The 24641-nt window shown below is 48.0% G+C and overlaps 2 protein-coding genes across 3 annotated transcripts in view; both read left to right on the plus strand.

Annotated features, from left to right (window-relative positions):
• The first annotated feature begins 1973 nt into the window (after window positions 1-1973).
• Window positions 1974-6315, plus strand: BOLA2B (bolA family member 2B). 2 transcript variants are annotated; one of them, XM_077789580.1, is made up of 3 exons: window positions 1974-2081; window positions 3218-3312; window positions 6019-6315. In XM_077789580.1, the coding sequence occupies exons 1-3, from the start codon at window positions 2016-2018 to the stop codon at window positions 6122-6124; spliced, it is 267 nt and encodes an 88-aa protein (XP_077645706.1). In that variant the 5' UTR covers window positions 1974-2015; the 3' UTR covers window positions 6125-6315. The 2 variants fall into 2 exon arrangements, with proteins under 2 accessions (XP_077645706.1, XP_077645707.1); XM_077789581.1 differs by having other exon boundaries at window positions 2001-2078.
• A 3768-nt stretch (window positions 6316-10083) lies between these two features.
• LOC110480547 (sodium/glucose cotransporter 2-like) overlaps window positions 10084-24641 on the plus strand; it is a 37627-nt gene continuing 23069 nt past the window's right edge. The window contains exons 1-5 of the mRNA XM_077789582.1: window positions 10084-10158; window positions 16407-16478; window positions 17603-17707; window positions 19090-19149; window positions 22713-22817. Of these exons, the coding sequence (XP_077645708.1) occupies window positions 10084-10158; window positions 16407-16478; window positions 17603-17707; window positions 19090-19149; window positions 22713-22817 (417 nt within the window). The remainder of the gene's footprint in view (window positions 10159-16406; window positions 16479-17602; window positions 17708-19089; window positions 19150-22712; window positions 22818-24641) is intronic.

The raw sequence follows: 24641 nt of genomic DNA on the forward strand, positions 1-24641 counted from the left end.
CTTTACACCCCCCAAAATCCCCTTTACACCCCCCAAATCCTCATTTCATCCCATTAAACCCCCAAAAATTCCCATTTAAACCTCCCAAAATCCCCTTTAAATCCTCTCAAATCCCCCTTTAATCCCTTCAAACCCCCCAAAATCCCCTTTAATTCCTTCAAATCCCCCAAAATCCTCTTCAAATCCCCCAAATCCACATTTCATCCCATTAAACTGCCCCCAAAATCCCATTTAACCCCCCCAAATCCCATTAAAACCCCCCAAAATCCCATTTAAACCTCCAAATCGCCATTTAATCCCTTTACCCCCCCCCAAACCCCCTTTAACGCCCCCGAAATCCCCTTCAAACCCCCCAAAATCCCATTTAAACCCCCCAAATCCCCATTAACCTCCCCCAAATCCCCATTTAATCCCATTTAACCCCCAAAAATCCCCTTTAACGCCCCCAAATCCCCCTTTAGTCCCATTAAACCCCCAAAATTTCATTGTAAACCCCCCAAATCCCCTTTAAGCCCCCCAAACCCCCATTAACCCCCCCCAAATCCCCTTTAACCCCCCCAAACCCCCATTAACCCCCCCCAAACCCCCATTAATCCCCCTTTCATCCCCCCAAATCCCCCCAAAATCCCATTCAAACCCCCCCAACCCCCTTTAGCCCCCCTTTCACCCCCCAGTCCCACCAGGGCCCCCTCCCGCTGGTGCGGCGGGCCCCCCCCGCGCTCCTGCCCGCGTTGTGCTGCCGCAGCCGCCGCCGCGGGTCCACCGTGAACCCCACGTAGAACCCGGGCCGGCCCCGCGCCCGCCCCGCGGCCCCGCGGCGCAGCAGGTACACGGCGCGCATGGCGGGCCGGAAGCGGCGGAAACCGGCACCCACAATGCACCGCGGGGTTGTAGTTCTGTCTCGTAAAGATGGCGGAGTGGTGGACTCTGTACCCACAATGCACCGCGGGGCTGTAGTTCCGCCTCCTAAAGATGGCGGCTGTTCAGCCTCCATACCCACAATGCACCGCGGGGTTGTAGTTCTGCCTCCTGAAGATGGCGGAGTGGTGGACTCTGTACCCACAATCCATTGCGGGATTGTAATTCTGCCCCCTAAAGATGGCGTTGTGGAGGACTCTGTACCCACAATGCACCGCGGGGTTGTAGTTCTGCCCCCTAAAGATGGCGTTGTGGAGGACTCTGTACCCACAATGCACCGCGGGGTTGTAGTTCTGCCCCCTAAAGATGGCGGCGGTTCAGCCTCCATACCCACAATCCATTGCGGGGTTGTAGTTCTGTCTCCTAAAGATGGCGGAGTGGTGGACTCTGTACCCACAATGCACCGCGGGGTTGTAGTTCTGCCTCCTAAAGATGGCGGCGGTTCAGCCTCCATACCCACAATGCACCGCGGGGTTGTAGTTCTGTCTCCTAAAGATGGCGGAGTTATGGACTCTGTACCCACAATCCACTGCGGGATTGTAGTTCCGCCTTCCTAAAATGGCGGCGGATTTGCGACTCGTTACCCACAATGCGTTACGGGATTGTAGTTCCGCCTCCTTAAAGATGGCGGCGGAATTATGGACTCGTTACCCACAATCCACTGCGGGATTGTAGTTCTGTCTCCTAAAGATGGCGGAATTATGGACTCGTTACCCACAATCCACTGCGGGATTGTAGTTCTGTCTCCTAAAGATGGCGGAACTATTGCCTCGTTACCCACAATCCATTGTGGGGTTGTAGTCCCGCCCCTGTAAAATGGCGGAATTATGGTCTCTGTACCCACAATCCACTGCGGGATTGTAGTTCCGCCTCCTAAAGATGGCGGCGGAATTATGGACTCGTTACCCAGAATGCATTGAGGGATTGTAGTTCCATCCTCTTAAAATGGCGGCGGTTTTGCGCCTCACTTACCCACAATCCTTTGCTCCGCTTCCGCCTCGTTACCCACAATGCATCGCTCCGCCCCCCATTCCCGCCTCGCTTTCCCATCGCGCCCCGCGCCGCGCCGGAAGTGACGCGGCGCCCCCGGACCGGAAATGGAGCCGCCCACGGCGGAGGCGCTGCGGGAGCTGCTGCGGGAGCGGCTCCGGGCCGAGCACGTGGTGCTGCTTTAATTAACGAATTTACCGCTAATTAGCGACCCCCGCCGGGCCGTTGGGGTGTAATTAGCCGGGAGGGCGGTTAATGAGCGGTTGGGAGGCGTTAATTGGGGCGGGGGAGGGGTTAATTAGCGTCAATTAGCCTTAATTAGCCTTAATTCGCGTTAATTGAGATAAAAATTCGTTTTGTGAGGGGTTAATTAGCGTTAATTTGGGTTAATTAAGGTGCTAATTAGGCGGGAGAGGGGTTAATTAGCGCTAATTAGTTTTGGGAGGGGTTAATTAGGGTTAATTAAATTACTAATTATTTGTATATTTCACTATGAGCATCATGTATTATTAATTAGCTTGTAGTGCCAATAAGTGGTTAATGAGTCTTAATTATTGCTGAATTAATGTTAATTAGCCGTTAATGATCTCTAATTAGCATTTAACAGGTGCTAATTATCCTCCTATTGATCTCTTATTTTTGTAATAATTATTACAATTATTAGAATCATAGTTAGTAATAATTATCAATAATATTGTCAAAATAAGCGGTTAATTAGCCTTAATTATTGCTAATTACTGCTGAATCGATGTTAATTAGCTGTTAATAACCTCTAATTACCATTCATTTGGTGTCAATTAGCATTCAATAGATGCTAATTAACTTTTAATTAGTCACTTGTGTTTTTACTCATTAATTAATCACTACAATTATTAGAATAATAGTTGTTAATAATAACTATTTATTACATAGTTGTCAAAGTAAGCAGTTAATGAGCCTTAATTATTGATAATTAGTGCTGATTTGACATTAATTAGCTGTTAATAACCACTAATTACCATTTAAAGGCTGTCAAGAAGCATTTAATAGCCGCTAATTATCTTTTTATTAATTAATTTTATATTTACTCATAAGCATTACATAGCATCAATTAGCTTGTCCTATCAGTAAGTCTTTAATTAGCATTAATTAGCGCTGAATTGACATTAATTAACCCTTAATAACCCCTAATTACCCTTTTAACGAGTGCCAATCGCCGCTCGCGCCCTTAATTACCATAAACCCCGCCCCAATTCCCCCTCATCTGCATGCCCGGGGGGCCGGCCGGCGTTAATTAGCGCTAATTAGTGCTAATTAGCGCTAATTGCAGGAGGTGCAGGACTCGCCCCAGCTCTGCCCCGGCAGCTTCCGCGTCTTCGTCGTTTCCGGAATTTTCCGCGGCCTCAAAACGCTCCAGAGGCACCGGTGGGGGCGGGGCCTAATTAGGGTTAATTAGGGAAAGGGGCGGGGCTTAATGTGGGGTTAATTAGCAAAAAGGGCGGGGGTTAATTGGGGTTTAATTGGGAAAAGGGGCGGGGTTTACTTTTGGTTTAATTGGGGCAATGGGCGGGGCTTAATTGGGAAAGGGAGGAGCTTAATTGGGAAAGGGGCGGGGCCTAATTAGGGGTTAATTAGTGAAAGGGGCGGGGCTTAATTTGGGTTTTAATTAGAAAAGGGACAGGGCTTAATTGGGGTTTAATTAGGAAAGGGGTGGGGATTAATTTGGGTTTAATTGGTAAAAGGGGCGGGGTTTAATTTGAGTTTAATTAGTAAAAGCGGTGGGGCTTAATTGGGAAAGGGGCGGGGCCTAATTAGGGGTTAATTAGTAAAATGGGAGAGGCTTGATTTGGGTTTAATTGGCAAAATGGGCAGGGCTTAATTGGGAAAGGGGAGGGGCCTAATTAGGGGTTGATTAGTGAAAGGGGCGGAGCTTAATTTGGGGTTTATTAGTTTAATGGGCGGGGCTTAATTTGGGTTTAATTAGGAAAGGGGGCGGGGCTTAATTTGGGTTTAATTAGGAAAGAGGGCGGGGCTTAATTTGGGATTAATTAGTAAAATGGATGGGGATTAATTTGGGTTTAATTGGGAAAGGGGCGGGGCTTAATGTGGGTTTAATTGGGAAAGGGGTGGGGCCTAATTAGGGGTTAATTAGTAAAATGGGCAGGGCTTAATTTGGGCTTAATTAGGAAAGGGGTGGGGCTTATTTTGGGTTTAATTAGGAAAATGGGCAGGGCTTAATTTGGGTTTAATTGGGAAAGGGGGCGGGGTTTAATTTGGATTTAATTAGTAAAAGGGCTGGGGTTTAATTGGGGTTTAAATGGGAAAAGATACGGGGCTTAATTGAGAAAAGGGGCGGGGCCTAATTAGGGCTTTATTAGTGAAATTGTCGGGGCTTAATTTGGTTTAATTGGGGAAGGGGCAGGGCTTAATTTGGGTTTAATTGGGAAAAGGGGTGGGGCTTAATTGGGAAAGCGGCGGGGACTAATTATGGGTTAATTAGTAAAATGGGCAGGGCTTAATTTGGGTTTAATTAGGAAAGGGGTGGGTTTAATTTGGGTTTAATTACTGAAAGGGTTGGGGCTTAATTCGGGTTTAATTAGGAAAGGGTTGGGGCTTAATTTGGGTTTAATTGGTAAAAGGGGCGGGGTTTAATTAGTTTAATTAGTAAAAGGGGTGGGGCCTAATTAGGGGTTAATTAGTGAAAGGGGCGGGGCTTAATTTGGGTTTTAATTAGAAAAGGGACAGGGCTTAATTGGGGTTTAATTAGAAAAGGGGTGGGGATTAATTTGGGTTTAATTGGTAAAAGGGGCGGGGTTTAATTTGAGTTTAATTAGTAAAAGCGGTGGGGCTTAATTGGGAAAGGGAGGGGCTTAATTGGGAAAGGGGCGGGGCCTAATTAGGGGTTAATTAGTGAAAGGGGCGGGGCTTAATTTGGGTTTAATTAGGGAAAGGGGCGTGGCTTAATTTGGGTTTAATTGGGAAAAGGTACAGGGCTTAATTGGGAAAGGGTGGGCCCTAATTAGAGGTTAATTAGTAAAATGGGCGGGCCTTAATTTTGGTTTAATTAGGGAAGGGGGCGTGGCTTAATTTGGGTTTAATTGGGAAAAGGTACAGGGCTTAATTGGCAAAGGGCGGGCCCTAATTAGGGGTTAATTAGTAAAATGGGCGGGGCTTAATTTGGGTTTAATTAGGAAAGGGGTGGGGCTTAATTTGGGTTTAATTTTTGAAAGGGGCGGGGCTTAATTTGGGATTAATTAGTAAAATGGATGGGGATTAATTTGGGTTTAATTGGGAAAGGGGCGGGGCTTAATGTGGGTTTAATTGGGAAAGGGGCAGGGCCTAATTAGGGGTTAATTAGTAAAATGGGCAGGGCTTAATTTGGGCTTAATTAGGAAAGGGGTGGGGCTTATTTTGGGTTTAATTAGGAAAATCGGCGGGGCTTAATTTGGGTTTAATTGGTGAGAGGGCCTTGGCTTAATTTGGGTTAATTAGTAAAATGGGCAGGGCTTAATTTGGGTTTAATTGGGAAAGGGGGCGGGCTTTAATTTGGGTTTAAATGGGAAAAGGTACGGGGCTTAATTGGGAAAAGGGGCGGGGCCTAATTAGGGCTTAATTAGTGAAATGGGCGGGGCTTAATTTGGGTTTAATTGGGAAAAGGGGTGGGGCTTAATTGGGAAAGCGGTGGGGACTAATTATGGGTTAATTAGTAAAATGGGCAGGGCTTAATTTGGGTTTCATTTGGGAAAGGGGCGTGGCTTAATTTGGCTTTAATTGGGAAAAGGGATGGGGCTTAATTAGAAAAGGGCGGGGCTTAATTAAGGGTTAATTAGTGAAAGGGGCGTGGCTTAATTTGGGTTTAATTAGTAAAATGGGCAGGGCTTAATTTGGGTTTAATTAGGATAGGGACAGGGCTTAATTGGGGTTTAATTAGGAAAGGGGCGGGGATTAATTAGAGTTTAATTAGTGAAATGGGCGGGGTTTAATTGGGAAAAGGGGTGGGGCTCGATTTGGGTTTAAACGTGAAAAGTGGCGGGGATTGGTTAATTAATTAATTGTGCGAGGGGTTAATGAGGGGCTCTAAGGGCTGGGCTGCGGCCCAGCGGGGTTAATTAGCATCTCATTAATATGCAGGATGGTTAACGAGGCGCTGAAGGAGGAGCTGGGCCGCATCCACGCCCTGGAGCAGCGAACGCTGACGCCCGAGCAGTGGGAGGCGGAGCGCGGCTCATTTGCATAAATTTGCATACCGCCGGCCTTCCCGCCTCCGCTTTGCCCGTGCATGGATTTGCATAAATTAGCGCGGCCTGGCTGTTGATTGGTTGGGGCCACGCCCGCTTTTCAGGCCTTAAATGGAGGGGGGAGAGCGTGGGTGGGGTGCTCATTTGCATAAATTTGCATAAAGGCGATAATAAACATTCCTCATTTGCATGTCGCTGTGGCGTTATTGGGTTGGGGCGGGTTTTGAATGGGGTTTGGGGTGATTTGCATAAATTTGCATAATTTGGGGGACAGGGAGGGGCTCCCAGTTTGATCCCCTCCCCCACCCCCGAAAATGACCCAAAAATGGCCAAAAATGACCCAAAATTGACCCCAAAAAAGAGCAAAAATTACCCAAAAAAAGATCCAAAAAATGGCCCCAAAATGCCCCAAAATTGCCCCAAAAAGTGACCCAAAAATTACCCAAAAAACTGTCCCAAAACTGGCCAAAAATTACCCAAAAATGGCTCAAAAATGGCCTAAAAAATTACACAAAAATGGCTCAAAAATTACCCAAAAATGGCCCTAAAGTGACCCAAAAAATGACCCAAAATTTGTCCAAAAATAGCTCAAAAATGAGTCAAAATTGGCCCCAAAATGGCCCAAAATACCCCAAAAATGGCCAAAAACATGACTTTAAAATGGTCCCAAAAATTGCCTAAAATTGACTCCAAAAATATCCAAAAATGACCCAAAAAATGGCTCAAAAATGACCCAAAAATGGTCCCTAAAATGTTCCAAAATTGACTCAAAAAAAGTCCAAAAATGACCCAAAAATGGCCCAAAATTGCCCAAAAATAACTCAAAAATGGCCTAAAAAATGACTTTAAAATGGTCCCAAAAATGGCCCAAAATTGACTCCTAAAAAATCCCAAAAATGGCCAAAAATGCCTCCAAAAATTGATCCAAAAAAATGTCCAAAAATGACTCAAAAATGACCTAAAATGACCCAAAAAATGGCCAAAAAAATACTCAAAAAACATCCAAGAATTGCCCAAAAAGACTCAAAAAGATCCCTAAAATGTCCCAAAATTGACTCCAAAAAATAACAAAAAGTGGCTCAAAAATGACTCAAAAATGTCCAAAATTATCCAAAAAATTGACTCAAAAATGAGCCAAAAATTGACTCAAAAATGAGGCAAAAATGCCTCAAAATGGCCCAAAATTGACTCCAAAAAATATCCAAAAAATGACCCAAAAAGGGTCCCTAAAATGTCCAAAAATTGACTCCAAAAAAAATCCAAAATTGTCCAAAAATGACTCAAAAAAATGTCCAAAAATGATTCCAAAAGTGGCTCAAAAGTGACTCCAAAAAACCGTCCCAAAATAACCAAAAAATGACCCAAAATGACCCAAAATCGGCCCCTCCCCCACCCCAAAATGTCCCAAAATTGCCCCAAAATTATCCTCCAAAAAACCCCAAAATTGGCCCAAAAATGACCAAAATGCCCAAAAAATATCCAAAAATGACCAAAATTACCCAAAACTGACCCAAAATGATCCCAAAACCGGCCCCTCCCCCACCCTCAGAGTCCTCCCCCAGCCCCTCCCCCACCCCCAAAAAAACAAACAAAAAAACCCCAAAACGCCCCAAAATTACCCCAAAATTGTCCCCCCCAAAAAAACCCAAATTCGACCCAAAAAAAAGTCCCGAAATGACCCAAAAATGACCCAAAAAGTCCCAAAATGGCCCCAAAATCCGCCCCTCCCCCCCCCCTCGGGTCCAGCGGGGGCGGGGGTGGGGGAGGGGAAATTTGGGGTAATTTTGGGACTTTTTGGGTCATTTTGGGACCATTTTTGGGTCGTTTTTGGGTCTTTTCGGGACCTTTTTGTTGGGTCATTTTTGGTCAATTTTTGGGGCAATTTTGGGGCATTTTGGGGGTTTTTTGTTCATTTTTTGGGGGTGGGGGAGGGGATTCTGGGGGGTGGGGGAGGGGCTGGGAGAGGACTTTGAATGTGGGGGAGGGGCCGATTTTGGGGTCATTTTGGGACATTTTGGGTCATTTTTGGGCCATTTTGGGACCAATTTTGGGCCACTTTTGAGTCCATTTTGGGACCTTTTTTTTTGGGGCCATTTTTGGTCTTTTTTTGGGTCTTTTTTGGGTCTTTTTTGGGTCAATTTTTGGTCTTTTTTGGGGGTCAATTTTGGGGCAATTTTTGGGTATTTTGGGTCATTTTTGAGTCAATTTTGTTCTTTTTTTGGGGGGTCAATTTTGGGGCATTTTTGGGCATTTTGGGGGTTTTTTTGCTCATTTTTTGGGGGTGGGGGCGGGGATTTGGGGGTGGGGGAGGGGCTGGGAGAGGACTTTGAATGTGGGGGAGGGGCCTGAAGGGTGGGGGAGGGGATTTGGGAGCACTTGGGGGAAACTGAGGCACAGTTCGAGGGTGGGGGAGGGGAAATTTGGGGTGGGGGAGGGGATTTGGGGAAACTGAGGCACAGTTCAGGAGCGGGGGAGGGGAAATTTGAGGTCACTTGGGGAAACTGAGGCACAGTTCAGGAGCGGGGGAGGGGATTTTGGGTCACTTGGGGAAACTGAGGCACAGTTCGCGGAAATGGGGGAGGGGAAATTTGGGGGTGGGGGAGGGGATTTGTGGTCACTTGGGGGAAACTGAGGCACAGTTCGCGGGTGCGGGCGGGTAAATTTGAGGTTATTTGGGGAAACTGAGGCACGGTTCCCGGGTGGGGGCGGGTAAATTTGAGGGGATTTGGGTAAACTGAGGCACAGTTTGCGGGCGGGGGAGGGGAAATTTGCGGTCACTTGGGGAAACTGAGGCACAGTTCGCGGGTGGGGGCGGGTAAATTTGATGGGATTTGGGGAAACTGAGGCACGGTTCAGGAGTGGGGGCGGGTAAATTTGAGGTTATTTGGGGAAACTGAGGCACGGTTCCCGGGTGGGGGCGGGTAAATTTGAGGGGATTTGGGGAAACTGAGGCACGGTTCCCGGGTGGGGGCGGGGCGCTGCCGCTGGGGGGCGTGTCCCGGGTGGGGGAGGGGATTTGGGAGATTTTGGGGAAACTGAGGCACAGTTCGTGGGTGGGGGCGGGTAAATTTGCGGTCACTTGGGGAAACTGAGGCACGGTTCGCGGGAATGGGGGAGGGGAAATTTGGGGATGGGGGAGGGGAAATTTTTGGTCACTTGGGGGAAACTGAGGCACGGTTCAGGAGTGGGGGCGGGTAAATTTGCGGTTATTTGGGGAAACTGAGGCACGGTTCCCGGGTGGGGGCGGGTAAATTTGATGGGATTTGGGGAAACTGAGGCACGGTTCGCGGGTGGGGGCGGGTAAATTTGAGGTTATTTGGGGAAACTGAGGCACGGTTCGCGGGTGGGGGCGGGTAAATTTGAGGTTATTGGGGGAAACTGAGGCACGGTTCGCGGGAATGGGGGAGGGGAAATTTGGGGATGGGGGAGGGGAAATTTTTGGTCACTTGGGGGAAACTGAGGCACGGTTCAGGAGTGGGGGCGGGTAAATTTGCGGTTATTTGGGGAAACTGAGGCACGGTTCGCGGAAATGGGGGAGGGGAAATTTCGGGGTGGGGGAGGGGAAATTTGTGGTCACTTGGGGGAAACTGAGGCACAGTTCGCGGGTGGGGGAGGGGATTTGGGAGATTTTGGGGAAACTGAGGCACAGTTCGCGGGAATGGGGGAGGGGAATTGCGGTCACTTGGGGAAACTGAGGCACGGTTCCCGGGTGGGGGCGGGTAAATTTGAGGTTATTTGGGGAAACTGAGGCACGGTTCCCGGGTGGGGGCGGGTAAATTTGAGGTTATTTGGGGAAACTGAGGCACGGTTCCCGGGTGGGGGCGGGTAAATTTGATGGGATTTGGGGAAACTGAGGCACGGTTCGCGGGTGGGGGCGTGTCCCGGGTGGGGGAGGGGCTCGGGGGGGATTTAGGCGCGCGCCGGGGGTGGGGGAGGGGCCGTGGGGGTGGGGGAGGGGATGGCGGGAGCGGAGCCGCTGGACCTGGCGCTGCTCGGGCTCTACCTGCTGCTCCTCATGGGCCTGGGGCTGTGGGTAAGGACCCGAAATCCCCCGGATTCACCCCAAAAAAACCCGCCCCGGAAATCCCAAAATCCTGGGAATTTACCCCAAAAAAATCCCCAAAATTCTGGGAATTTACCCAAAAAAAATCCCCCAAATTCTGGGAATTTACCCAAAAAAAATCCCCAAAATCCCATAAATTCACCTAAAAATTCCGGGAATTCACCCCAAAAAAATCCCCAAAATTCCAGAAATTCACCCCAAAATATTCAACCTGAAAATCCAAAAATTATGGGAATTTACCCCAAAAAAATCCAACCGGGAAAATCACAAAAATCCGGGAATTTACCCCAAAAAAATCCCCAAAATCCCATAAATTCACCTCAAAATTACGGGCATTCACCCCAAAAATCCCGCCCGAATAATCCCAAAATCGTGGGAAATCAACCCAAAAAAATCCAGCCTGAAAATGCCAAATTGCCAGAAATTCACCCCAAAATATTCACCCTAAAAAATCCCAAAATCGTGGGAAATCAACCCAAAATAATCCAACCGGGAAATCCCAAAATTCTGGGAATTTACCCCAAAAAAATCCCCAAAATTCTGGGAATTTACCCAAAAAAAAATCCCCAAAATTCTGAGAATTTACCCAAAAAAATCCCCAAAATTCCAGAAATTCACCCCAAAATATTCAACCTGAAAATCCAAAAATTATGGAAATTTACCCCAAAAAAATCCAACCGGGAAAATCACAAAAATCCGGGAATTTACCCCAAAAAAATCCCCCAAATCCCATAAATTCACCTCAAAATAACGGGAATTCACCCCAAAAAAATCCCCAAAATCCCATAAATTCACCTCAAAATTACGGGAATTCACCCCAAAAGTCCCGCCCGAATAATACCAAAATTGTGGGAAATCAACCCAAAAAAATCCAACCGGGAAATCCCAAAATTCCAGGAATTCACCCCAAAAAATCCCCAAAATTCCGGAAATTCACCCCAAAAAATATTCACCCGAATAATCGCAAAATCGTGGGAATTTACCCCAAAAAAAATCCAACCAGGAAAATCACAAAAATCCGGGAATTTACCCCAAAAAAATCCCCAAAATTCTGGGAATTTACCCAAAAAAAATCCCCCAAATTCCGGGAATTTACCCCAAAAAAATCCCCAAAATTCCAGAAATTCACCCCAAAATATTCAACCTGAAAATCCAAAAATTATGGGAATTTACCCCAAAAAAATCCAACCGGGAAAATCACAAAAATCCGGGAATTTACCCCAAAAAAATCCCCAAAATCCCATAAATTCACCTCAAAATTCCGGGAATTCACCCCAAAAAAATCCCCAAAATTCCGGGAATTCACCCCAAAAAAATCCACCCGAATAATCCCAAAATTATGGGAATTTACCACCAAAAAAAAAATCCAACCGGGAAAATCACAAAAATCCGGGAATTTACCCCAAAAAAATCCCCCAAATCCCATAAATTCACCTCAAAATTCTGGGAATTCACCCCAAAAATCCCACCCGAATAATCCCAAAATCGTGGGAAATCAACCCAAAAAAATCCAACCGGGAAATCCCAAAATTCTGGGAATTTACCCCAAAAAAATCCCCAAAATTCCGGGAATTTACTCCAAAAAAATCCCCAAAATTCCAGAAATTCACCCCAAAATATTCAACCTGAAAATCCAAAAATTATGGGAATTTACCCCAAAAAAATCCAACCGGGAAAATCACAAAAATCCGGGAATTTACCCCAAAAAAATCCCCAAAATCCCATAAATTCACCTCAAAATTCCGTGAATTCACCCCAAAAAAAATCCCCAAAATTCCAGAAATTCACCCCAAAAAAATCCACCCGAATAATCCCAAAATCGTGGGAATTTACCCCCAAAAAAATCCAACCGGGAAAATCACAAAAATCCGGGAATTTACCCCAAAAAAATCCCCAAAATCCCATAAATTCACCTCAAAATTATGGGAATTCACCCCCAAAAAAATCCCCAAAATCCCATAAATTCACCTCAAAATTACGGGAATTCACCCCAAAAATCCCGCCCGAATAATCCCAAAATCCTGGGAATTTACCCCAAAAAAAAAAATCCAACCGGGAAAATCACAAAAATCCGGGAATTTACCCCCAAAAAATCCCCCAAATCCCATAAATTCACCTCAAAATTCCGGGAATTCACCCCAAAAAAATCCCCAAAATTCCGGAAATTCACCCCAAAAAATCCACCTGAATAATCCCAAAATCGTGGGAATTTACCCCAAAAAAAAAATCCAACCGGGAAAATCACAAAAATCCGGGAATTCACCCCAAAAAAATCCCCAAAATCCCATAAATTCACCTCAAAATTCCGGGAATTTACCCCAAAAAAATCCCCAAAATTCCGGAAATTCACCCCAAAATATTCAACCTGAAAATCCAAAAATTATGGGAATTTACCCCAAAAAAATCCAGCCGGGAAAATCACAAAAATCCGGGAATTCACCCCAAAAAAATCCCCAAAATCCCATAAATTCACCTCAAAATTACGGGAATTCACCCCAAAAATCCCGCCCGAATAATCCCAAAATCGTGGGAAATCAACCCAAAAAAATCCAGCCTGAAAATGCCAAATTGCCAGAAATTCACCCCAAAATATTCACCCTAAAAAATCCCAAAATCATGGGAAATCAACCCAAAATAATCCAACCGGGAAATCCCAAAATTCTGGGAATTTACCCCAAAAAAATCCCCAAAATTCTGGGAATTTACCCCAAAAAAAATCCCCCAAATTCCGGGAATTTACCCAAAAAAATCCCCAAAATTCCCAGAAATTCACCCCAAAATATTCAACCTGAAAATCCAAAAATTATGGGAATTTACCCCAAAAAAATCCAACCGGGAAAATCACAAAAATCCGGGAATTTACCCCAAAAAATCCCCAAAATCCCATAAATTCACCTCAAAATTACGGGAATTCACCCCAAAAAAATCCCCAAAATTCCGGGAATTTACCCCAAAAAAAATCCCCAAAATTCCGGAAATTCACCCCAAAAAATCCACTCGAATAATCCCAAAATCGTGGGAATTTACCCCCAAAAAAATCCAACCGGGAAAATCACAAAAATCCGGGAATTCACCCCAAAAAAATCCCCAAAATCCCATAAATTCACCTAAAAATTACGGAATTCACCCCCAAAAAATCCCCAAAATCCCATAATTTCACCCCAAAATTCTGGGAATTCACCCCAAAAGTCCCGCCCGAATAATCCCAAAATCGTGGGAAATCAACCCAAAATAATCCAACCGGGAAATCCCAAAATTCCGGGAATTTACCCCAAAAAAATCCCCAAAATTCTGGGAATTTACCCCAAAAAAATCCCCCAAATCCCATAAATTCACCTCAAAATTACGGGAATTCACCCCAAAAAATCCACCCGAATAATCCCAAAATCCTGGGAATTTACCCCAAAAAAATCCAACCGGGAAATCCCAAAATTCCAGGAATTCACCCCAAAAAATCCCCAAAATCCCATAAATTCACCCCAAAATTCTGGGAATTCACCCCAAAAATCCCGCCCGAATAATCCCAAAATCGTGGGAAATCAACCCAAAATAATCCAACCGGGAAATCCCAAAATTCCGGGAATTTACCCCAAAAAAATCCCCAAAATTCTGGGAATTTACCCCAAAAAAATCCCCCAAATCCCATAAATTCACCTCAAAATTACGGGAATTCACCCCAAAAAATCCACCCGAATAATCCCAAAATCCTGGGAATTTACCCCAAAAAAATCCAACCGGGAAATCCCAAAATTCCAGGAATTCACCCCAAAAAATCCCCAAAATCCCATAAATTCACCCCAAAATTCTGGGAATTCACCCCAAAAGTCCCGCCCGAATAATCCCAAAATTGTGGGAAATCAACCCAAAATAATCCAACCGGGAAATCCCAAAATTCTGGGAATTTACCCCAAAAAAAAACCCCAAATTCCGGGAATTTACCCCAAAAAAATCCCCAAAATTCCCAGAAATTCACCCCAAAATATTCAACCTGAAAATCCAAAAATTATGGAAATTTACCCCAAAAAAATCCAACCGGGAAAATCACAAAAATCTGGGAATTTACCCCAAAAAAATCCCCCAAATCCCATAAATTCACCTCAAAATTCCGGGAATTCACCCCAAAAAAATCCCCAAAATTCCGGGAATTCACCCCAAAAAAATCCACCTGAATAATCCCAAAATCGTGGGAATTTACCCCCAAAAAAATCCAACCGGGAAAATCACAAAAATCCGGGAATTTACCCCAAAAAAATCCCCAAAATCCCATAAATTCACCCCAAAATTCTGGGAATTCACCCCAAAAGTCCCGCCCGAATAATCCCAAAATCATGGAAAATCAACCCAAAAAATCCACCGTAAAAATCCCCAAAATCCCAGAATTTCACCCCAAAATTCCAGGAATTTACCCCAAAATATTCACCCTGAAAATCCCAAAATTCTGGGAATTTACCCCCAAAAATATCCACCCTGAAAATCCCAAAATCCGGGAAGATCAACCCAAAAAATCCACCGTAAAAATCCCCAAATCCTGGAAAATCAACCCAAAAAAAATCCAGCCGGAAAATTCCCAAATCCTGAAAATTCACCTCAAAATATTCACCCTGAAAATCCCAAAATTCTGGGAATTTACCCCAAAAAATCCACCCCAAAAAATCCCAAAATCATGGAAATTTACCCCCAAAAAAATCCACTGTGAAAATCCCCAAAATCCTGGATATTCAACCAAAAAAATCCACAAAATCCTGGAAATTTACCCCCCAAAAAAAACCCAGAATCCCAGAATTTCACCCCAAAATTCCGGAAATTCACCCCAAAATATTCACCCTGGAAAATCCCAAAATTCTGGGAATTTACCCTCAAAAATCCACCGTAAAAATCCCCAAATCGTGAAAAATCAACCCAATAAAATCCAACTTAAAAATCCCAAAATCCTGGAAAATCAACCCAAAAATATAAATTTTTAAAATCCCCAAATCCTGAAAATTTATCCCAAAAAATCCACCCTGAAAATCCCCAAATCCTGGAAAATCAACCCAAAAATACCAATTTGTAAAATCCCCAAATCTCAGAGAATCAGCCCAAAAAAATCAACTTTAAAAATCCCTAAAATCCCAGAAATTCACCCTGAAAAAATCAACTTTAAAAACCCCCAAATTCCCAGAAATTCACCCCAAAAAATCCACCCTGAAAATCCCCAAATCCTGGAAAATCAACTCAAAAAAATCCACCCCAAAAAAATCCCCAAAATCCTGAAAATTCACCTCAAACTATTCACCCTTAAAATCCAAAAATTCTGGGAATTTACCCCAAAAAATCCACCCTGAAAATCCCCAAATCCGGGAAAATCAACCCCAAAAATGTAGCCCATACTGGTTTATATTGGTTTATACTGGTTTATACTGGTTTATACTGGTTTATACTGGTTTATACTGGTCCATACTGGTTTATACTGGTCCATACTGGTCTGTACTGGTTTATACTGGTTTATACTGGTTTATACTGGTTTATACTGGTCCATACTGGTCCATACTGGTTTATACTGGTCCATACTGGTCTGTACTGGTTTATACTGGTTTATACTGGTTTATACTGGTTTATACTGGTCCATACTGGTTTATACTGGTCTGTACTGGTTTATACTGGTCCATACTGGTCCATACTGGTTTATACTGGTCCATACTGGTCCGTACTGGTCCATACTGGTTTATACCGGTTTATACTGGTTTATACTGGTCGGTACTGGTCCATACTGGTCCATACTGGTCCGTACTGGTCCATACTGGTCTGTACTGGTCCATACTGGTCCATACTGGTTTATACTGGTTTATACCGGTTTATACTGGTCCGTACTGGTCCATACTGGTCTGTACTGGTCCATACTGGTTTATACCGGTTTATACCGGTTTATACTGGTCCGTACTGGTCCATACTGGTCTGTACTGGTCCATACTGGTCCATACTGGTTTATACCGGTTTATACTGGTTTATACTGGTCCATACTGGTCCATACTGGTCCATACTGGTCCGTACTGGTCCATACTGTCCGTACTGGTCCATACTGGTTTATACTGGTCTGTACTGGTCCATACCGGTCCATACTGGTTTATACTGGTTTATACCGGTTTATACTGGTTTATACTGGTCTGTACTGGTCCATACCGGTCCATACTAGTTTATACTGGTCTATACTGGTCCATACTGGTCCGTACTGGTCCCAGGCCCTGCGCCGGCGCGGTGGGCGGAGCCTCTCCGGGTATTTCCTGGCCGGACGCAGCATGAGCTGGGCCCCGGTGAGTTTTATACTGGTTTATACTGGTTTATACTGGTTTATACTGGTTTAGAATGCTTTATCATCATTTAAGGCACTAATCCAATATGGCGCCCAAAATGGCTGCCTCCATTGGAGTTTACAAAATGGCTGCCACAGAATGAATCTAAGATGGCTCCCCACTGCGGCCAGCCATTGGTTTATAGTGGTTTGTACTGGTTTATTCTGGTTTATACTGGTTTGGACTGGGAATGGAGGGATCACCTTGGGGTCACTCAAGGTCACTCAGTGGTCACTCAGTGGTCACTCAGAGTCACTCAGGGTCACTCATGGTCACTCATTGGTCACTCAGTGGTCACTCATTGGTCACTCAGGGTCACTCAGGTCACCCATTGGTCACTCAGGGTCACTCTGGTCACTCAGGTCACCCATTGGTCACTCATTGGTCACTCAGGGTCACTCATTGGTCACTCAGTGGTCACTCATTGGTCACTCATTGGTCACTCAGTGGTCACTCATTGGTCACTCAGTGGTCACTCAGTGGTCACTCAGGGTCACCCACTGGTCACGCACTGGTCACCCATTGGTCACCCCTTGGTCACTCAGGTCACCCATTGGTCACTTTGGTCACCCATTGGTCACTCAGGGTCACTCATTGGTCACTCACTGGTCACCCATTGGTCACTCAGGGTCACTCAGTGGTCACTCATTGGTCACTCAGGGTCACTCAGGGTCACTCTGGTCACTCACTGGTCACTCATTGGTCACCCATTGGTCACCCATTGGTCACTCAGGTCACCCATTGGTCACTCTGTGGTCACTCAGGGTCACTCTGGTCACTCAGTGGTCACTCATTGGTCACTCATTGGTCACTCAGGGTCACTCAGGGTCACTCTGGTCACTCACTGGTCACTCATTGGTCACTCAGGGTCACTCAGGGTCACTCAGGTCACCCATTGGTCACTCATTGGTCACCCATTGGTCACTCAGGGTCACTCAGGTCACCCATTGGTCACTCATTGGTCACTCAGGGTCACTCAGGTCACCCATTGGTCACTCAGGGTCACTCATGGTCACTGTGGTCACCCATTGGTCACTCAGGGTCACTCAGGGTCACCCATTGGTCACTCTGTGGTCACTCCCCAGGTGGGCGCCTCCCTCTTCGCCAGCAACATCGGCTCCGGCCACTTCGTGGGGCTGGCGGGGACGGGCGCGGCGGGCGGCATCGCCGTGGGCGGCTTCGAGTGGAGCGTGAGTGGCCACGTATCGCGAGAGCGCCGCCAGACATCGCGAGAGCGCCGCGAACATCGCGAGAGCGCTGCAAACATCGCGAGAGCGCTGCAAACATCGCGAGAGCGCCGCCAGATATCGCGAGAGCGCTGCAAACATCGCGAGAGCGCGCCAGATATCGCAATAGCACGCCAGATCTCGCGAGAGCCCCGCGCGAAATGCCGCGCAATGCGGCGCGCCGCCAGATATCGCGAGAGCGCCGCCAGATATCGCGAGAGCGCCGCCAGATATCGCGAGAGCGCCGCGCGAAATGCCGCGAAATGCGGCGCGCCGCCGCCAGATATCGCGAGAGCGCCGCCAAACATCGCGATGGCGCCGCGATTTTGGGGTCATTTCGGGACATTTTGGGTCATTTTTGGGACATTTTGGGACCAATTTTGGGCCATTTCGGGACCAATTTTGGGCCACTTTTGAGTCCATTTTGGGACCTTTTTTTTTTTTTTGGCCATTTTTGGTCTTTTTTTGCGTCTTTTTTGGGTCTTTTTTGGGTCAATTTTTGGCCTTTTTTGGGGGACAATTTTGGGGCAATTTTTGGGAATTTTGGGTCATTTTTGGGGCCATTTTTTGGTCTTTTTTGGGGAGGCAATTTTGGGGTTTTTTTTGTTCATTTTTTGGGGGTGGGGGAGGGGATTCTGGGGGGTGGGGGAGGGGCTGGGAGAGGACTTTGAATTTTGGGGATGGGCCGATTTTGGGGTCATTTCGGGACATTTTGGGTCATTTTTGGGCCATTTTGGGACCAATTTTGGGCCACTTTTGAGTCCATTTTGGGACCTTTTTTTTGGGCCATTTTTGGGGTTTTTTTGCGTCTTTTTTGGGTCTTTTTTGGGTCAATTTTTGGGTCAATTTTTGGTCTTTTTTGGGGCTCAATTTTGGGGCAATTTTTGGGAATTTTGGGTCATTTTTGGGGCCATTTTTTTGTCTTTTTTTGGGGGTCAATTTTTGGGGCAATTTTTGGGCATTTTGGAGGTTTTTGTTGCTCATTTTTTGGGGGTGGGGGAGGGGATTCTGGGGAGTGGGGGAGGGGCTGGGAGAGGACTTTGAGGGGTGGGGGAGGGGCCTGAAGGGTGGGGGAGGGGATTTGGGGTCACTTGGGGGAAACTGAGGCACAGTTCGAGGGTGGGGGAGGGGAAATTTGGGGTGGGGGGAGGGGATTTGGGGCCTTTGGGGAAACTGAGGCACAGTTCAGGAGCGGGGGAGGGGAAATTTGGGGTGGGGGAGGGGATTTGGGGAAACTGAGGCACAGTTCGGAGCTCCCTGTCGCGCTCCCCCCCTTTTATCGCGATGCGACAGCGCCCCCTGCTGGTCCTGTCGCGATATGACCGCGCCCTCCCAAAATTCCACAGGGAATGTTCATCGTGCTGCTGCTGGGCTGGGTGTTCGTGCCCATCTACCTGAGGGCTGGGGTGAGACTGGTTTGGACTGGTTTGGACTGGTTTGGACTGGGAGGGAACAGGGAGGGACTGGGAGGGACTGGGAGGGAACTGGGAGGGACTGGGATATACTGGTTTATACTGGGAGGGAACTGGGAGGGACTGGGAGGGACTGGGAGGGACTGGGAATGGACTGGGAGGGAACTGGGAATGGACTGGGAATGGACTGGGACAGACTGGGAATGGACTGGGTTATACTGGTTTATACTGGGAGGGACTGGGATAAACTGGGATGGACTGGACAGAGTTTGGGGCGTGGCCTCAAGGGTCTGGGTGTGATTTTTGTGTGTCCCGGGTGGGCGTGGCCTAATTGAGAGTGGGCGTGGCCTAATTGGGATTGGGCGTGGCCTAATTGGGATTGGGCGTGGCCTAATTGGGATTGACTGTGGCCTAATTGGGATTGGGTGTGGCCTAATTGGGATTGGGCGTGGCCTAATTGGGATTGGGCGTGGCCTAATTGGGATTGGGCGTGGCCTAATTGGGATTGGTCGTTACTTAATTGGGATTGGGCGTGGCCTAATTGGGATTGGGCGTGGCCTAATTGGGATTGGTCGTTACTTAATTGGGATTGGGCGTGGCCTAATTGGGATTGGGCGTGGCCTAATTGGGATTGGGCGTGGACTAATTGGGATTGGGCGTGGACTAATTGGGATTAAGTGTGGTTTATTTGGGATTGGGCGTGGCCAATTTGGGAATTAGGGCATAGCCTGTGATTGGGCGTGGCCTAATTCAAACGGGGCGTGGCCTAACTGATTGGGCGTGGCTTAATTAGAGATGGGCGTGGCCTAGTTGGGACTGAGCATGGCCTAATTGGGATTGGGCGTGGCCTAATTGGGATTGGTCGTTTCCTAATTGGGATTGGGTGTGGCCTAATGGGGATTGGTCTTTGCCTAATTGGGATTGGTCGTTTCCTAATTGGGATTGGTCGTTGCCTAATCGGGATTGGGCGTGACCTAATTGGGATTGGTATTTGCCTAATTGGGATTGGGTGTGGCCTAATTGGGATTGGGTGTGGCCTAATTGGGATTGGTCGTTGCCTAATTGGGATTGGGCGTGGCCTGATGGGGATTGGGTGTGGCCTAATTGGGATTGACTGTGGCCTAATTGGGATTGGGCGTGGCCTAATTGGGATTGGTCGTTGCCTAATGGGGATTGGGTGTGGCCTAATGGGGATTGGGCGTGGCCCGATTGGGATTGGGCGTGGCCTAATGGGGATTGGGCTTGGCCTAATTGGGATTGGGCGTGGCCTAGTTGGGATTGGGCGTGGCCTAATTGGGATTGGTCATTTCCTAATTGGGATTGGGTGTGGCCTAATTGGGATTGACTCTGGCCTATTTGGGATTGGGGGTGGCCTAATTGGGATTGGGTGTGGCCTAATTGGGATTGGGCGTGGCCTAATTGGGATTGGGTGTGGCCTAATTGGGATTGACTGTGGCCTAATTGGGATTGGGCGTGGCCTAATTGGGATTGACTCTGGCCTAATTGGGATTGGGGGTGGCCTAATTGGGATTGGGTGTGGCCTAATGGGGATTGGGCGTGGCCTAATTGGGATTGGTCGTGGACTAATTGGGATTGGGCGTGGACTAATTGGGATTGGGGGTGGCCTAATTGGGATTGGGTGTGGCCTAATTGGGATTGGGAGTGGCCTAATTGGGATTGGGCGTGGACTAATTGGGATTAAGTGTGGTTTATTTGGGATTGGGCGTGGCCAATTTGGGAATTAGGGCATCGCCTGTGATTGGGCGTGGCCTAATTCAAACGGGGCGTGGCCTAACTGATTGGGCGTGGCTTAATTAGAGATGGGCGTGGCCTAGTTGGGACTGAGCATGGCCTAATTGGGATTGGGTGTGGCCTAATTGGGATTGGTCGTTTCCTAATTGGGATTGGGTGTGGCCTAATTGGGAATGGGCGTGGCCTAATTGGGATTGGGCGTGGCCTAATTGGGATTGGTCGTTTCCTAATTGGGATTGGGTGTGGCCTAACTGGGATTGGTCTTTGCCTAATTGGGATTGGTCGTTTCCTAATTGGGATTGGGTGTGGCCTAATGGGGATTGGTCGTTGCCTAATGGGGATTGGGCGTGGCCTAATTGGGATTGGTCTTTGCCTAATTGGGATTGGTCGTTGCTTAATGGGGATTGGGCGTGGCCTAATTGGGATTGGTCTTTGCCTAATTGGGATTGGGCGTGGCCTAATTGGGATGGGCGTGGCCTAATTGGGATTGGGTGTGGCCTAATGGGGATTGGGCGTGGCCTAATTGGGATTGGGTGTGGCCTAATTGGGATTGGTCGTGGCCTAATTGGGATTGACTGTGGCCTAATTGGGATTGGTCGTTGCCTAATGGGGATTGGGTGTGGCCTAATTGGGATTGGGAGTGGCCTAATTGGGATTGGGCGTGGCCTAATTGGGATTGGTCGTTGCCTAATGGGGATTGGGTGTGGCCTAATTGGGATTGGGAGTGGCCTAATTGGGATTGGGCGTGGCCTAATTGGGATTAAGTGTGGTTTATTTGGGATTGGGCGTGGCCAATTTGGGAATTAGGGCATAGCCTGTGATTGGGCGTGGCCTAATTCAAACGGGGCGTGGCCTAACTGTGATTGGGCGTGGCTAAATTAGAGATGGGCGTGGCCTAGTTGGGACTGAGCATGGCCTAATTGGGATTGGGTGTGGCCTAATTGGGATTGGTCGTTTCCTAATTGGGATTGGGTGTGGCCTAATGGGGATTGGTCTTTGCCTAATTGGGATTGGGTGTGGCCTAATTGGGAATGGGCGTGGCCTAATTGGGATTGGGCGTGGCCTAATTGCGATTGGTCGTTTTCTAATTGGGATTGGTTATTGCCTAATGGGGATTGGGTGTGGCCTAATTGGGATTGGTCTTTGCCTAATTGGGATTGGGCGTGGCCTAATTGGGTTGGGTGTGGCCTAGTTGGGATTGGGCGTGGCCTAATTGGGATTGGGTGTGGCCTAATTGGGATTGGGTGTGGCCTAATTGGGATTGGGTGTGGCCTAATGGGTATTGGGCGTGGCCTAATTGGGATGGGCGTGGCCTAATTGGGATTGGTCTTTGCCTAATTGGGATTGGGTGTGGCCTAATTGGGATTGGTCGTTACTTAATTGGGATTGGGCGTGGCCTAGTTGGGATTGGGCGTGGCCTAATTGGGATTGGGCGTGGCCTAATTGGGATTGGTCTTTGCCTAATTGGGATCAGGCCTGGCCTAATTGGGATTGGGCGTGGCCTAATTGGGATGGGCGTGGCCTAATTGGGATTGGGCGTGGCTTAATTAGAGATGGGCGTGGCCTAATTGGGATTGGTCATTGCCTAATTGGGATGGGCGTGGCCTAATTGGGATTGGGCGTGGCCTAATGGGATTGGGCGTGGCCTAATTGGGATTAACTGTGGCCCAATTGGGATTGGTCGTTACTTAATTGGGATTGGGTGTGGCCTAATGGGGATTGGTCGTTAGTTAATTGTGATTGGGCGTGTCCGGGCGGTGGGCGTGGCCCGGGTGGGCGTGGCCTGAGCGCGTGGGCGTGGCCAGGTGAGCACCATGCCCGAGTACCTGGGCCGGCGCTTCGGGGGCGGGCGGATCCGGCTCTACCTGGCGCTGCTCTCGCTGGGGCTCTACGTCTGCACCAAGATCTCGGTACTGGTTATACTGGTTTGGACTGGGAGGGGCTGGGAACAAACTGGGTTATACTGGTTTGTACTGGGAACAAACTGGGAGGGACTGGGAGGGACTGGGAACAAACTGGGTTATACTGGTTTGTACTGGGAGGGGCTGGGAGGGACTGGGAACAAACTGGGTTATACTGGTTTGGACTGGGAGGGGCTGGAAGGGACTGGGACCAAACTGGGTTATACTGGTTTGTACTGGTTTGTACTGGGAGGGACTGGGACATGGCGCTGCTCTCGCTGGGGCTCTACGTCTGCACCAAGATCTCGGTACTGGTTATACTGGTTTGGACTGGTTTGGGCTGGGAGGGGCTGGGAACAAACTGGGTTATACTGGTTTGGACTGGGAGGGGACTGGGAGTGGACTGGGAGGGGCTGGGAGGGACTGGGAACAAACTGGGAGGGACTGGGAGGGGTTGGGACCAAACTGGGTTATACTGGTTTGTACTGGGAACAAACTGGGAGGGGCTGGGAGAGGCTGGGAGGGACTGGGACCAAACTGGGTTATACTGGTTTGGACTGGGAGGGACTGGGAGGGACTGGGACCTGGCGCTGCTCTCGCTGGGGCTCTACGTCTGCACCAAGATCTCGGTACTGGTTATACTGGTTTGCACTGGGAGGGGACTGGGAGGGGCTGGGACCAAACTGGGTTATACTGGTTTGGACTGGAAGGGGACTGGGAGGGACTGGGAACAAACTGGGTTATACTGGTTTGTACTGGGAGGGGACTGGGAGGGACTGGGAGGGGCTGGGAACAAACTGGGTTATACTGGTTTGTACTGGGAGGGGCTGGGAGGGACTGGGAACAAACTGGGTTATACTGGTTTGTACTGGGAGGGGCTGGGAGGGGTTGGTAACAAACTGGGTTATATTGGTTTGTACTGGGAGGGACTGAGAGGGGCTGGGAGGAGATGGGAACAAACTGGGTTATACTGGTTTGGACTGGTTTGTACTGGGAGGGACTGGGACATGGCGCTGCTCTCGCTGGGGCTCTACGTCTGCACCAAGATCTCGGTACTGGTTATACTGGTTTGGACTGGGAGGGGGCTGGGAACAAACTGGGTTATACTGGTTTGGACTGGGAGGGGCTGGGAACAAACTGGGTTATACTGGTTTGGACTGGGAGGGACTGGGAGGGGCTGGGAACAAACTGGGTTATACTGGTTTGGACTGGTTTGGACTGGGAGGGGCTGGGAACAAACTGGGTTATACTGGTTTGGACTGGTTTGGACTGGGAGGGACTGGGAGGGACTGGGAACAAACTGGGTTATACTGGTTTGTACTGGGAGGGGCTGGGAGGGGTTGGTAACAAACTGGGTTATACTGGTTTGTACTGGGAGGGACTGAGAGGGGCTGGGAGGAGATGGGAACAAACTGGGTTATACTGGTTTGGACTGGTTTGTACTGGGAGGGACTGGGACATGGCGCTGCTCTCGCTGGGGCTCTACGTCTGCACCAAGATCTCGGTACTGGTTATACTGGTTTGTACTGGGAGGGGACTGGGAACAAACTGGGAGGGGCTGGGAACAAACTGGGTTATACTGGTTTGTACTGGGAGGGAACTGGGAGTGGGGAAGAAGCTCCAAATTCCACAGGGACCCCCCAGTTCCCTCCCAGTACCCTCCCAGTATAACCCAGTATAACCCAGTTCCCTCCCAGTTCCCTCCCAGTCCCTCCCAGTATAAACCAGTTCCCTCCCAGTCCCTCCCAGTATAAACCAGTTCCCTCCCAGTTCCCTCCCAGTCCATCCCAGTCCCTCCCAGTTTCCTCCCAGTTCCCTCCCAGTCTATCCCAG

Source organism: Lonchura striata, chromosome 35 (assembly GCF_046129695.1).
Source record: "Lonchura striata isolate bLonStr1 chromosome 35, bLonStr1.mat, whole genome shotgun sequence".
Taxonomy (NCBI): domain Eukaryota; kingdom Metazoa; phylum Chordata; class Aves; order Passeriformes; family Estrildidae; genus Lonchura; species Lonchura striata.

Coding starts and splice junctions, on each gene's coding strand:
- BOLA2B (XM_077789580.1), top strand. CDS start 2,016: ATGGAGCCGCCCACGGCGGAGGCGCTGCGGGAGCTGCTGCGGGAGCGG. Junction 2,082..3,217: donor GGCTCCGGGCCGAGCACGTG/GTGCTGCTTTAA, acceptor CGCTAATTGCAG/GAGGTGCAGGACTCGCCCCA. Junction 3,313..6,018: donor AAAACGCTCCAGAGGCACCG/GTGGGGGCGGGG, acceptor ATTAATATGCAG/GATGGTTAACGAGGCGCTGA.